The 15,888-nt window shown below is 29.4% G+C and overlaps 1 protein-coding gene across 1 annotated transcript; it reads left to right on the plus strand.

Moving 5' to 3' along the window:
• The first annotated feature begins 7,495 nt into the window (after window positions 1-7,495).
• LOC130814997 (IQ domain-containing protein IQM1-like) lies at window positions 7,496-14,272 on the plus strand. Its single transcript, XM_057681314.1, has 9 exons — window positions 7,496-7,972; window positions 9,520-10,046; window positions 10,572-10,686; window positions 10,805-10,870; window positions 11,347-11,435; window positions 11,730-11,817; window positions 12,285-12,515; window positions 13,073-13,174; window positions 13,470-14,272. Exons 2-9 carry the CDS (start codon window positions 9,562-9,564, stop codon window positions 13,857-13,859), a joined length of 1,566 nt encoding a protein of 521 aa, XP_057537297.1. The 5' UTR covers window positions 7,496-7,972; window positions 9,520-9,561; the 3' UTR covers window positions 13,860-14,272.
• Window positions 14,273-15,888: the final 1,616 nt, after the last annotated feature.

The following is a 15,888-nucleotide window of genomic DNA, read 5'->3' on the forward strand; positions in this document are numbered from 1 at the left end:
ATGCTTAAAGCTAGGCAACTTGCTATTTATCAAACTATTACTTGTGAAGCACTCACATATTGTCATTATCGTCATCATCATCGTACCCAGTTTATTCCGTTTATAGAAAAACTATGATCAAGATTTGGAAAGGAAAGAACGATAGACAACTCATACCCATAAAGGAGAGTGTGGTCAAAGAGTCCTTCGGCTCAAGGAAGATCTTCAAAAAGCGTCAGCACTAACATATATTGTACTCTCTACTATTTGTTTTATTTGGTTTTTTGACACTGTTTATCAATCATTTTTAATCTATATTTTATTCTTTACTTAAATTTTAAATATTATTAATTAAGATCTTATTTATTTCGTCTAAACATAAATTTTATTTATACTAATTTTTTAATTTTTAATTATGCATAATCTTGAGTGAACTCATATGGAGTTCTAGATTACTAATTTAGTAGTAATAGATAGATTAGATAATTAATCATATTTTTTATGAAACTTTCTCCTGCCAGATTGGAGAGGGACCCACTATATGTACAAATGGTGGCTTTTTAGATGGTTTGAGAGGTGAAAGCTACTAGTGGATTTGTAAGAGATGAAGGCGTGGATGCACGGTTCAAATCATAAGTTGTGAGATTGATTGTTTTTCTTTTTTTTTTTATTTTGGTGAAATTGACTATTATTATTGATGTTTGTGTATATAAATTAGAGCTCATTTGAGGTATCCATTTCTGATTGTGAAAGACCATTTTTTATACTTTGTTGAAAATGTCAAACTCCTTGTTATTTTATGGGTTGGCTATGGTGGTGTTGATTTGGGTATCGAGATAATTTTGAATTAGAAATTTGAGTCAATTTAAAATTAGATGTGTCCATGATGGATTTTACATAATTGTAAATTTATTTTTATAGATTTAATCGAATTTGATTATAAATTGGTCGATTAAATATTAGATTATCGAATTTGTTTCGAACACTTCTAGACTTTAGTTAGGTATCGATTGGGGGAATTGGGCTTTGTAGATAAGATTGATATCATCATATGTGTCGAGCAATCTACTATATTTTGAGCCCAGGTCAAATAATATGTTTTTCTTTCTTCTTTTTCTAATAAACACAACCCTTTTTTTTTATCTTGAATAAGGCATGTTTTGAGCCCGCCCCATATTAAGCCCACCCTGTTTTCAACCTTTATAATGATGGGTTGGATCAGGGGCCCTAATGAAGGCCCAGCCTGTTGCACTGGTCTAGATGTACATTAGACATGCCTTTTGGTCAATAAGTGATCGGTATGTCAAAATAACGAAAATTTACAGTGAAAATTGTCACGTATAGATTTATAAGTAATTTATACTCTCACTATTCCTTAAATTATGTAAAATTTAGTGGAAAGGAAAAAAAATTGGAAAAGAAAAAAATAATTTAATATAAAAATTAGTGATTAAAATTGAGAGAATAAATAAGTTTACAGATGACATTAAAAGAAACAAAGTGAACAGTTGCCAAAAAATGCAAAATCAATGAAATAAACTAACATAGAAACTAATGCTATTTAAGAGCAACAGGTAATGCAAAGTATTTCTGTATAAATTGGTGGTAGAGTTTTACAAATAATTAGCAAAGATCATAAGTTCAATTTATGAATCTCTCTAATTATAAAAATAAATTTACAAGAAGTTTGTTTCAGACCGTTTTATTATGGAACAGACTCATACAATCAGCTTATTTTCTAATTGATCACTTTAAAATTGTAAGTCATCACTTTAAGGTTATAAGTGTTCACTTAAAATTATAAAACTGATCACTTTAAAGTAATATTTGGTTAAATTAAGATCGTAAGTGATCATTATAAGATTATAAGTAATAATTAAGACTATTACAATATCACTTGAAAACTGTAAGTGATTATTAAAGATTATAACTTTTCACTTAATTAAAATTATAAGTTATTACTTTAAGGTTATAATATGACATTAAAATTATAAATATATATTAATCATCTTAATAAAAATTGTTAAAAAAATCTCATTTGAAAATTTGTATAAATTTTATTTTATTACATGAGAATGCAAATGAAACCTGGCCATTAATAATGCATTGGTCCGTCTATGCCCATCAATGTAGTTGTTTCGATTTAATAGGGGAATTTATATTCAACGTAGTTTTTTTATAACAATGTTAGTCACTTTTTTTAATTGAAATTCTAAAATTGTTATAACTCATTTCTATCGGTCTTTTCTATAAATAAACTCTAAGAATTCAATTTTAATATTAAAACAATAGGAAAGGTGGATTTAACATTAAAAATATTGAGATAATCAATTTTATGCAAAACTCAGAACATTTCTTAAATGTAACGAATTTATTAAAAAAAATTATAGCTTCAAGTAACCACTTTGTAGATGTTCGGAGGCAGAGATCTCAAATTATCGAATTTTTGAATTTACTGAATTCTGAACGATATATGATGTCATTGTAAAAAAAAATAATTTATAGATTTTTTAATTCATATTATTAAATTTTAAAATTTATCGAATTTTTAATTAATATTCAATGTTATTGTGAAAATAATAATTTATCAATTTTTTAATTAATACTTTTATTTTGTACAACTGTACCTAGATGCAGTCACACGTTTTAATTTGTGTGACTTGTCCTTTTTAATTAATTTTTTTTTACAAAAATTTATCAATAATTAATCATTTCGGGAGGGGCATATGAGTTGGGTTTAAAATTGTGTCAAAAATATTTATGAAAAATTATATGGTTGCATGTACATTGAATAAATGTTGAGTTTTGATGAATTAAGAAAAAAATCAAAACTTTTTGAAAGAAAGGGCAAATTGGAATTTACAAAAAATGTGACAACATGATAAAAAAATATAACAAATAAGTAATGGGTTTTTAATTTTTTATAATGATAGAGGGGCTACACTATGCATCATTTATATAATTATATCATTTTAAAAGATCATGAGTCAGTAATCGTTTTCCACTTGTTTGAGTCTTTTTCTTAGGTTGTTATAATAAATGTAAGGTATAGCATACTGTTTATTTTAATATGTCAAAAATCTATAGCTATTTATTTTGAATAATAAATATTTATGTGAAGTTGCAGATGATATTTACTATTAAGGATTAATCATAAATAATTTCTTTGTCACGATTATATTAATCAATAACAAAAGTAAAATTCCATACATTCAATCTCAAATTCTGCGTTGAGATAATAAAATATCGAAATAAATATTGGCCTGATGCAAGTAGGAACACCTTGCAATGAAAGGGGCATTGGGTCATTAATAGCTGAGTTGGTTTGGTTTGGTCACCTGTCCGCTATTCCGGTTCCATTTCCATACTCGCCTAGCAAAGTAGCAATCGATAAGTTTTTAGGTTATACATTTCCATACATCAGGAGTTTTTTGTTCTACTCATCCATGTTAATTCATAAATGCTCCCCAATTATGAAGATCAGCTAAATGTTCATCAAATTTAAATGAGTAACTTACTCATCAAGCAACAGGAAAGCGACACGTATTATTTTTTCTTTTGACTCGGAATCAGCTAGAGAATTCTTATACAAAAGGAGAGTAAATTTATTTTTCCTGTTAGTGGTGAAAAGTGAATTCCTATTTTTAACAAATCTAAAGACTTGAATTTCAGCCAACTTTGTAAATGAATCTGATTTGACCCGACTTTCAAAATGGTTTATAATTATGTAAAAAACAATATAAACATAAAATCCGATTTTAAACCGACCCGAAACACATAATCCGAAATCAACACAATAACCCGAATAAACACCTCTAAGTAAGAGAAAAAGTTGTCAACCACTAGCCTAGCTATCCCATGATTTATTTTACTTGCATAAAATTTACTATATTTCGTTTTTTATTAACTCATACATATTTTTTAATAACACTATAAAACCCGTACAAATTGCGACGACATATGGCGTCGCCTAGTTGACACTAAATGACTTGGGCCATCGCCAATTTCAAAAAGAACCAAAAAAACATTTTTGTCTCTTGAATATATATGTGTACGCTTTATGTTAATTTATTGATTATTTTTATAATAAATATTAATATTATTTATTCTTAAAAATAATAATAATATTACTCGTAATATCTATTTAATTTTAAATATTTTTATTAATCTAATAGATTATAATAATTTAAATACAAAAATTCTTCTATTTTTGTATTACTATTAACTACGAATTTGTTTTTTAGGAATCCAAAATGAGAAAAAGTCTTAAGAAATTCAAAATGAGAAAAGGTAAAGGTAAAAATAAAGGACAATCTCAGTATCCCGCACAACGTAGATATAAGAAATATGCGCAAAGTCAAGAAACCCCCAAATCCAAAATAAGGAAAAGTCTTGAAAATTCAAAAAGGATTAGTCTTAAGAAATAGGAAATAAAATATAAGAAATCGAAAACGAAAAATGAGAAATCAGAAATGGGAGATGAGAAATCAAAAAGGAAATTGCGAATGCAGAAATAAGTTCTTTTTATCGACAACGTTCCTGGCGAAAGAATGACGACAACTTGGCGACCACATCAAAAATGGCGACGACCTAGCTATGACCTTAATTAGTACGTCGCTATAATTTTTCAAAATAATTTTTTTTAATTTAAATTTTTTTTGCTATGGCCTAGCTACACCCCCGGTTGTCATCCCTGCTAGCAACGACCTAGAAAAATTTTTGTAATTTAATTTTGGTATGAATAAATAAAATCTTTTTAGTTTTTTAAAAAATGGGTTGTAGTTAGGCCGTCGTCATTTTTTATAATAGACGACTAACGTTTGTTCTCCGCCTTTTAGCCATCGCAATTTTATTAGTTTCAAACAATTAAAACAATGTAAGAATCATTTTATATTTTATAATATGATCTTCTTGTACACAACATTATTAGTTTGATTACACTTATTATTATTTTCATTAGTAATTAAAATCTTTAGCCTTCCTTGCTAGTAACTCTAGATATAGTCACATAAAGTTGGCCATGGCTAAATACATGCTTTAGAAGAAAAAGACCGATGATAAGTGCAATTATTTTATTTCTCGCTTACATTGTTATGCTCCTTTTTAGATGATTAGAAGTGTTTTTAGGGCATTTTTGACTTGTTTACTCATTTTTATGCACTTAACATGATTTGTGAGTAAATAGGTTACTTATGATGTTTTTAAGCAAATCGTGTTACGAAATGTGGCTAACATATGTTGCAGGACACAGAGGAGAAAAGAAAGTAGTGTCCCGAGTCTACAAGAAGAAAAGTATACCACCTCATCTATAAGCGCTTATATCTACTTGGCTTTTGGGAGATAAGTACCCTGAGTCGATTTAATTTTTGCATCAAAGAAGTATTCAAAATAGCAGTAAAAGCCGACTCGACTTAAGTGGGCAAGACAAAAAAAGGGGAGTCGGTATGAAATTTTGAAGATTAGAATTTGAGACAGTAGAAGAAGCTCAGTTGACTTCATCCTAAGGTGACAAAAACACTGACTCGACATTGGTTGCTGGAAAGTGAATTCTAGGAAAAAATTGAAGTTGACTCGGCTTCAATGCGATGAGGAGGAACATCGATTCGACTTTATTCCACCTATTGATTATTTTCTAATAATCTCATCTTTAATATGTATTTTCTCCTAATATACTTGATGTGGGAAGGGCGAGATGAGATTGTGGTGGTTTTGAGGGTAGGATTGTGGTAGTTCAAATCACTAGTATGCAGTGCTAGAAACAACTACATACTAAATAATAATTCAAATATGAGATTAATTATAACGAAAGCATTTCAACAATTTTTTCTTATTTTTATTATCATTATTAAAAATAATAGAATGATTGTTGATTCCATACGCAAGGGTGAGACCGTGAGACTAATAAACCCAATGGCCTATATAGTCTACTAAAAAAATTAAGAGGAAAAAAAAATGCGAAAGACATGGGTGAGTAGTAATGATGCTATAGAACTAATAAAGATAAACACCGTACGACAAGGCCGACTGACTTTTTTGTTCAACACCCTACAAATACGAGTAATAAATCAGTCAATCAATAATCTGTTTTCTAATATCCAAATAAAAAGTTACAAATTATCATACGGGTTTAGAGAAAATTAAAAGATGACGCATTATATTCTTATCAAAGGAAATAAGATATTGCTCTAGTAAATTCTCAACTTAAAAGTGACTTGTAAGTTGTAAATAAAAACAAGACCAAAAATATTTTATCAAAGGAGATACATATATTGGCGCCTGTTAAATTATCAACCTAAATATGATCTGCAAATGAAAACAAGACCCAAAATACCTTATCAAAAAAGATAATATGTTGCGGACTCTGAAACCCTCAACTCAAAAATGACTTGCAAATGAAAACATGACTTAGAATGTCTTATCAAAGAACTAATGAGCTTGATAAGTATATTGAGGTTATAGAAACCCTTAACTCAAAATGACTCGCAAATGAAAATATGACCCTAAATACCTTATCAAGAAGATAAACGTGTCACAAGCTCACAGTAATTGAAATACTTAATTCAAAAATGATCAGTAAATGAAAATAAGACCCAAAATACCTTATTAAAAGAAATAAGTATGTTGTAGGTTGTAAAACACTCAACAAAAAAGTGACCAACAAGTGAAAACAAGACTCAAAATATCTTATCAAAGAAGATAAGTATATTGTAGCTACTACCTACTGAAACTCTTTACTCAAAAATGACTTGCAAATGAAAGTAAGACCCAAAGTAACTTATTAAAAGAAATAAGTATATTGTAGTTAGTGAAAGCGTAAGCAAAAAAAATGACCTGCTAATGAAAACAAGACTCAAAATATGTTATCAAAGAAGATAAGTATATTGCGCCTACGGAAACTCTCTACTCAAAAATAACCTGCAAATGAAACCCAAAATATCTTATTAAAAGAAATAAGTATGTTGTAGCTAGTGAAACCCTCAACAGAAAATGACCTGCAAATGAAAATAAGCTTAAAATCTCTTATCAAAGAACATAAGTATGTTGCGACTACTGAAACACTCTACTCAAAAATGACTTGCAAATAAAAACAAGACCCAAATATACATTATTAAAAGAAAAAAAGTACCAAATGCTACTCTTGTGAGAGACCGTCTTTTGATGAAATAAACTCAAATAAGAAACCTATATACTAATAATATATATAAGATGAACTATTTAACTAATATATGAGACACATCTTTCGATGAAACAATTTCACATAAGTAAAACAATTAGTGTAAATACTATATTAGGTAGGTATGTTTTGAGCTGCGTCCCTTGATGACATGGTTTCTTAAAATAATAGTAGCTGTCTATACCATGCGTACTATATGAGTTATGACGTATGAGCGTGTAATAGGGTAGTAATTCTTGCTAATAACTTTCTTGGAACCACCGTGTGGAATAGTGAGCTTACTTTGGTTGACCATTCTCTTCTTCTTATCTCTATCTTCTCACTTTCCAATTTCCATATCCCATTCTTTTTGTTTCATTTTCAAACACCACATTCTTATTATTATTATTATTATATATATTTCTCAATTCTCATTCCAACCATAATTCAACCCCAAATTATAATTCTTTCTTTTTTTTCTTATTTTTAGTAAACCCGTCAAAACTTACAATTTTTTTATAATTTTTTTTTCCAAAATTTGATCTTCTCTTCAAACTCACCAAGAGATTTCCCAAAAGTTGTTTGTATTTGAAGAGTCTATCTAGTCTTAGTCTATTCAATTTTTTACCAAAAAGAAGTTAACCCATTTGACACTTTTTTTAACACTAATTGGAATTTTCTAAATTCCAATTTTGGTGCTTCCTTTTTAGGGATTGTATATATATATATATATATATAAGCCTACTACATTTTCATAATTCAATATCAAGTTTATTTGTTCTTACAAAAGCTAAAAGAGCTAAAAAGAAGAGATTTTACTTCTTGGTTTGCAAGCTAAAGGTACTACTCCCTTTCCTTTCTTTTTATCTTATTCTTTTTGTTGATTTTTTCTTGAGTCGGGATCTTGTCTTCGTGACAACAAGTACTATATTCGTCAATTTTCATTGACTTCTTCCCACAACATATAAAACGATAAAACTATTATATGAAACGATCTCACTAAGATACACTCTTAATTCTTGGGTTCAACAGTCTATTTAATAAAAATATATATTATGAGAATATAAGTTTGATTAGGTTATTGATATTGGATGGTGGTTGTTTTTTAATTTGTTTTATGTTATGATTATAAGTTTTACTAATTTTATGTCTATTTTAACTTTTTTTCTAAGTGGATTAGTACTTGCTAAGTACATCTCTAAAGCTTTTGTTTTTTTTTTATTTAGCATGGAAATTAAGAAAAAAAATTAATCAAGATTGATATAAGTGAGGTTTGATAGTTCAAATAGGAGTACATAATACATGCTACTATAGCCTTGTAAAAACCTAATAAATATTTCAAATTGACATTATTGGATAATAATTAGAGAAAAGAAGATAATAAAAGGAATAAAAAAGATTTAATTAATTTAGATAGCAAAACAAATGACAGGGATAAATGAAGTACAATAATTGACCCATTTAAAAAAGTGTAAAAGTTGGTGAGCAACGCCTTAATTATTTATTAAAGATTGCATTTTAACAATACTATAATTATAATTATATTATTAAACAAAAGTTATAAGAATATAATCTTTGATTAATTATTTTAAAGTCTGCCTAATTCTTTATGCAAATCCAGCTTGTTGAGACAAATTATATGCTTACCTATTGATTTATTCATCATGATTCATGGGTGTTTGGCTAAATAAAGCCTTTTAGTCGCCTTCTTTGTTCAACTTAATATTTTTTTATAACTAATCATCCAATTAACCAAAAGCTAAGCTAAAGTGAGGAGTTTGACATTTTTATTACCCAATGTTATTAGGTAACTTTGACCTTGACCTAGGACAGAGTTTAGAAATTAATATATACAATCTTATTATTGTCATTAAAAAAAACCAATAGAGACATTGTTTCTTTAAAATTTATAACAAATTTAGGTGCTTAAACATCCACTTAAACTTTTAGTTGAGTTGGTTCCTTTAATACCATGCTAAAGAACCAATTCAACCATATGGTTGAGGCACCAAGATATATTATATACTCATTTTGAATTGACTCTTGTTAACAAATACCACATGTAACTTCACGTGAATAAAGTGTACATCTGCACATGATTTAATGAGTTACTTTACTGTAGTCCATTATAACTCAAAATGAAAAAAATATATAACTTTGGGACTAAAGGTGGTTCATTCGGGTCATCAGTCAATTTCGGCTCAGATGTTTCGAGTCGGTTCAAAATCGAGTCTTGCGTCCACATTGATTTTTACATTATTTAAAATTCATTTTGAAGTCGGGTTATGTGGGGTTCAATTTTAAGATCGGATAATTATTGAATTTGTTTTGAACATCTCTATTTGGGACAAATATTCTAATATATATAATATTTTTTTCTTGGTCAGAAATATCGTTCGTGGTAGGAATTGGAATCATAATTCATACAAATGGGATTATCAATTTCTATATTAATCTCAGCCTGGCATGAAATCCTGACACAAAAATTATTCACACAAGTCTGCAATGGAAGTATAACATCAAGAGCAAGAAGTTTTGCAAGAACAGCAAGTTTTAAGAGAACAGAATCATTCAAAAAGAGTATTAGTAAATCACCAAAAGAAACAGAAACAATTAGAGGTTCAAAAATGGGTACAACTTTACATGATCATAAGCCTGAAAATATTGTGCTTGAAAAATCACCTTCATTCAACACAATTGTACAAGAATTTGGTTCAAATCTAGCACCTAAATCTACCAATGGATTAATTCATAAGCCATTGCCTGCTATTACTCTTCCTGAACCTTCTATCCTGTTTTCGCCCCGACCCGTTTCTGAGCTTGATGCTGCTGCTGTTTGTGTTCAGAAGGTTTATAAAGGTTATCGTACTAGGAGAAATCTTGCTGATTGTGCTGTTGTTGTTGAAGAACTATGGTGAGTTCTATAAAAGTACTAGTCTGTTCTTTTTTGTTCTTCTCATTTGAATTACATGGATGTTTGATCGAACTTTGATTGTCCGCAAATCTGATAAGTTTTCATCCTAGAATCAATTGGATTGTTGATAGTAGTAATTCATCAAATTTATAGTAAGCATGTCTTTAATTCGTCGATGTGCGATCATATGTGAGTTATTACTCTAACACGTTCCTCACACGAGAGCCAGGTAGAAGTCTGGATGCAACATAGACCTTCCTGGTACATGGTGCTAAATATTTTACTTTAAATGGAGAGTGATTGAGATTTGAACCCGTGAATTATTGTATACTGGCTCTAATACTGTATTAAAGAATCAACTCAACCAAAAGATTAAATAGATGTTGAAGTCCCATGTATTATATACGCTAACCATTTTTCCAATAAAAAGTAAAAAAAAAAACTAAAGGAATATATTATTCTATTATATATAATTATGTTAGTTTTATTGATTGATCTTTGGTCCATATGAATAAATTTTTATAGGTGGAAAGCGTTAGATTTTGCTTCATTAAAGAGAAGTTCTGTGTCTTTCTTCAAAAATGATAAACAAGAAACTGCAGTTGCAAAGTGGGCTAGGGCAAAAACAAGAGTTGCCAAGGTATTTGGTCTACTTTCAGAAAGTTTGAGTTTTTTGTTCGTCTAAACTGTTAAATTTCTGTTTCTCAATGTAATCAGAGTGTGTTTTTAACATTTTTTTATTTTTGCGATTTTAATAGGTTGGAAAAGGTTTGTCACAAAACGAGAAAGCTCAAAAGTTAGCCCTACGACATTGGCTTGAAGCTGTAAGTCCCTAATATCACCGTAAACTTTTAGTTGAGTTGTTTATTAGAAATCAACATGACAAAAATGTTACAATATATAATATACTCTAACACACTCTCTCACACGTTAGTCTTTTGGGCTAGAAGTGTGGATGCAACACAGACCCTCATCATAACTGACGCTAAAAATATTCCACTTTAAATGAGGAGTGATTGATATTCGAACTCGTGACCTCTTGTCACACTGGCCTCTATTACCATGTTAAAAAATCAACTCAACTAAAAATTTAAACTAATGATTAAAATCTCATAATATATTATATACTCTAATAGACATATTTTACAGTTAATTGATTTAGCACTTTGATACAAGAGGGAATAATAAATTATGGTAGTAGTTTGAGATGATGTGCATAATTATTGGTAATTGAGTTGAAAATGTTTGTTATCTAATAAGTCACCATCTGATGGGGGGTCTCCCTTTTGTTTTGGTACAGATTGACCCACGGCACAGATACGGACACAACTTGCACCTTTATTATGATATTTGGTTTCAAAGTGAAAGCAGCCAACCTTTCTTTTACTGGTATCGATCATTTCCCTTCTCCTTCCTTGAATGACATATAATAAAATTTTGTACAATTTTTATGTCTAATTCAAATCTTCAAAAAAATCTACGTTTAAAATTGACTTAAATTTAAAAGTGGTTTAAATTGAGAATTTGAAAATGACTTTCTAAACATAGTCATTCTTAAATTCTTTATTTATGATTGTATAATTAAAATCTATAATTTAAAATGAAATAAATGTTCTTAAACAGAATAATCCTATTATATTTCGATGTTACTTAATTATATTAAATTTAATTCTGATTATGAAGGTTGGACATTGGAGATGGGAAAGAAATAAACTTAGAGAAATGCCCAAGGTCTAAACTTCAACAGCAATGCATCAAATATCTTGGACCGGTAATTTTTTCACTTCATTATAAAGTATAGGAGGTTATGATGATCTTGCATATAATTTTTAGAGTATATAACATATTTTAGAGCTTTAACTATTAGTTTTACCTTTTAGTTGAGTTGGTTTTTTGATATTGTATAAGAAGCCAGTGTGACAAGAGATTACGGGTTCGAATCTCAACTACCCCTCATTTAAAAATATTTAACGTCAGATATGAGGAGGTCCTGTGTCGCATCCACACTTCGAGCTCAAAAGGCTCTCGTGTAACATATTCTGAGCCTCAACCATCGGTTTAAACTTTTAGTTGAGTTGGTTCCTTGACTATAAACGATACATATAGAGAATTCTCGAGTATATTAAGATGGAGCTAGCATGTACGTGGTCAAAAAAGTTTAAACGAAAAATTATTTGTCGGTTTTTACTCGGTGAATGTATGTATGTGTTAATGATTGGTATGATGTTGTTATTGCAGAAAGAGAGAGAAGCATATGAAGTAATAGTAGAAGATGGAAAACTTGTGTATAAAGAAAGTGGAGACTTGGTGGATACTGTGGGAGACTGTAAATGGATATTTGTTTTGAGTACATCAAGATGTTTATATGTTGGTCAAAAAAAGAAAGGTCTATTCCAACACTCTAGTTTTCTTGCTGGTGCTGCTACAACTGCTGCTGGTCGATTAATTTCTGATAAAGGAGTTCTTCAGGTACAATATTTTTTTTTTTTTTTTTTTTTTTTTACAAAAATTCTCAAATTAGAGTTTTATCACGAGATCATTTCTATAAAACTAATCTAATATACATTTACAGTCTTAAAGTAATCACTTATAAACTTACTATGATATTAACAATTTTAAAGTTATCACTTTTACTAAATTTTTATTGAGACCGTCTCACCGTGAGACGACCTTAATTGGCTAAGTCCAAATCTTAAATTAAAAAACTACTGCCCTATATAATTTAAATTTCATTGTTTTTTAATGTTTTTTTTACTAATGGGCTGTTTGTAGAGGCTCGTATCACGGTGAGACGGTCTCATATAAGATTTGCTGTATTACTTTTTATAGTTATAAAGTGATCACTTATAACTTTTAAGTGACCAGAAATAGGCTAATTATTTGGACCCCTTTCATTGTGAGACGGTTTCATACACAACAAGTTGTTATTTTTATGTAATTAAAATTATTAATTAATTAATACTTGATTTTATTAAACTTCACCAACAATTTGATTATTAAATATTTGTGTTTTGTGTAATTTTCAGGCTATATGGCCATACAGTGGACACTATCTTCCTACTGAAGAGAACTTCAAGGAGTTTATAAGCTTTCTTGAGGATAACCATGTTGATCTCTCTAATGTTAAGGTATACTCTTTTTGTAGTTTATAGTGTCGTGCGTTTGTTAAATGACTTTTAAGTCGGTATTTATCAACTTCAGCTAAACCCAAAAGCTATTACTATGAGTAACTTTTTATTACCATGATAGTTTGCACGTTGCTGGCTTTAACAGCTAGTAAATCAGTCAATTCTTCTAGTTGGTCAAACAAGTCAATAACTCATGTTAACAATTATTTGTCAAATAGACCCGGTTACATAGAACAGCATGATTTGAGTGTCATTTCGCTAGTCTTTTGCTAACAAATTTGTGTACTATTTACAGAAATGTGCGTATAACGAAGAAGTAGGATCATTCAAAGTACCGGAAGACGAAAGTTCACCCGAAAAGACAGCAGAAGTTGCAACAGAAGATAATGAGCAGGTTAAACCAGCTGAAGTTACCAAGGATGATCAAGAGCCAGCTTTCTCATTTGCTAGACACTTATCTTGTAAATGGGTCACTGGTAATGGACCTAGAATTGGTTGTGTTAGGGACTACCCATTGGACTTGCAATCTCGAGCGCTCGAGCATGTCAACCTTTCACCACGCATCACACCTGGGTCGTTCTTTGGCCCCATTCCTTCGCCTAGGCCTAGCCATATGGTTCACGTCTCCCCAAGGCTTGCGTCTATGTGTCTGCCGAGTCCAAGAACACAAGTGACAATGGGCTAAGTTATTGACATTCCAAAGGCTGGTGCATAGTGAATCGAGTCTTGTCTCTAAGAGGAATCTAGATTTCGATTTTCGCTGCTCATTCTCTTAGCCTACCCTTTACCGAAAAAGACGTAATTTTGATCACTTTTAGAACAGAATCGGCACTTCTGGTGCCCAATTTATTATTCGAGTTAAACTAACTAATCTCTTTATTTGTTCATTTTGTTTGTCTTTTTTTTAAAAATTTGTTAATCATATTAGGGTGGTTCTAATCAGTAATCACTTTGATAAAATGAGTATAATGAGGAGTTAAAATGTAATTTTAATTATTTTGTTGATACGTATATTCGTCAATAATGTGAATAAAACCTAAGCTAAGAAGAATGAGGTTAAGATTTTTATCCATGTGAATGATAGAAATTTATTTGGATTTTCCTTTGTCTATCAATTCTAAGTTCTACAATTTATGCATATGGTAAAAGCCAAATGGGTTGAAATTTGACGAAGACTTTAGGGTCCTTGTTTCTTCTAACGTAATAGCTATGCAACTATGACCATAACATTTTTTTGGCCGACATGAACATGAGTCATAATTTAATATAGGACATATGTTAGTTATGCAAGTTGTATAACAGAAAATAAATAAAAGTATGACGAGTTACGATCATTTTTGAAAATTAATCATATGGCCTTAGATTTTTCATGATCAATTTTGTTTTTCGGCATAACCTTCATAATCAAAATAATTTTTTTACATATTCATAAAAAAAGGTATTTGGTGTGATTTAATGCTTTTAATCCACATCATGGACTTTCTCTTAATTCTTCAATAAACTTAACACATAATCATATCTACCTATAAGGCTATAATAATAAAGAGTAAAGATAACAACAACACTTCATTTCATTTTATAAATGATATTTATTTTTGATTTATGTTATTTTATATTATTCTACTCTGTTATTATTTTATAAGAATTCAGTAATTCTTATAGGAGAAGTTTTTTAATAAGACGCCTTCATAAAACTGTCCATATTAAAAAAAACAAAGGATATAATATCCCGTAATTTCTAATCAAATTTTAATAGAAAAAAATAGCGCATAGATTTAATAACAAAAATAACCATAATCAAAAGATCGTGACTACATTTTCTATAATATAGCGCTCAATTCAAGTTTACAATAAATCAATTCTAATTTTAAGGAGAAAGTGCAAAAACCAAAAATCAAAAACCAAAAACATTATATATATTTTCAATTAAAGCACATGAAAGAAAATGAACAAATATATCTACTTTGAATACAAAAACGCAAATTGAGGTCGTGAAGCATCTATTTTCAAACTTGAAAAATAATTATGTATCCAAAAGACACCAATTTTGGATCTTAAATACTTGCTTTGAGTTTTACACCACCTACTTTAGTATTTTGAGTACCTACTTTTAGATGTTAAAAATCATTCTTTCAGACTTGACACCTACTTTGGAACATAAAACACTTATTTGGGTCTAACATCACCTAAATTTTGGACCATAAGACATAGTTTGGAACTTAAAACACCTGCTTTGGGTCTAACAACATGTACTTTAGGAATTATAACACCTATTTTGAATGTTAAAACGCCTATTTTAGGTTTTACAACGCCAAATTTAGGAGTTAAAACACCTACTTTAAAAGATATATATAACACCAACTTAAATCTTAAAACACCTACTTTAGGTCTTACAACACCTACATTTAGGACCTATATCACTTACTTTGGATCTTAATACGCATACTTTGGGTCTTATAATACCTACTTTAAGATTATAATACCTACCTTAGTCCTTAGATATTAAAACACCTACTTTGAGCTTAGGCTCTTGAATCAGATGCTTTTAATCTTTAGATATTAAAATGCCTACTTTATAAAAAACTTTGTACTTTAAAGAACTTACTTTGGATCTTATAACACATACTTTAAATATTCAAACACCTTCTTCGTAACTTAGAAATGCCAATTTTGTATCTTAAATTACTTACTTTATATCTTAAAACACCCAACAT

Source organism: Amaranthus tricolor, chromosome 6 (assembly GCF_026212465.1).
Source record: "Amaranthus tricolor cultivar Red isolate AtriRed21 chromosome 6, ASM2621246v1, whole genome shotgun sequence".
Taxonomy (NCBI): Eukaryota; Viridiplantae; Streptophyta; class Magnoliopsida; order Caryophyllales; family Amaranthaceae; genus Amaranthus; species Amaranthus tricolor.

Bases quoted from the DNA above. Each gene is read 5' to 3' on its own strand.
- LOC130814997 (XM_057681314.1), top strand. From the start codon at position 9,562: ATGGGATTATCAATTTCTATATTAATCTCAGCCTGGCATGAAATCCTG. The intron at 11,436-11,729 runs GTATCGATCATT...CTGATTATGAAG, and splicing joins AGCCAACCTTTCTTTTACTG to GTTGGACATTGGAGATGGGA. The intron at 12,516-13,072 runs GTACAATATTTT...TGTAATTTTCAG, and splicing joins CTGATAAAGGAGTTCTTCAG to GCTATATGGCCATACAGTGG.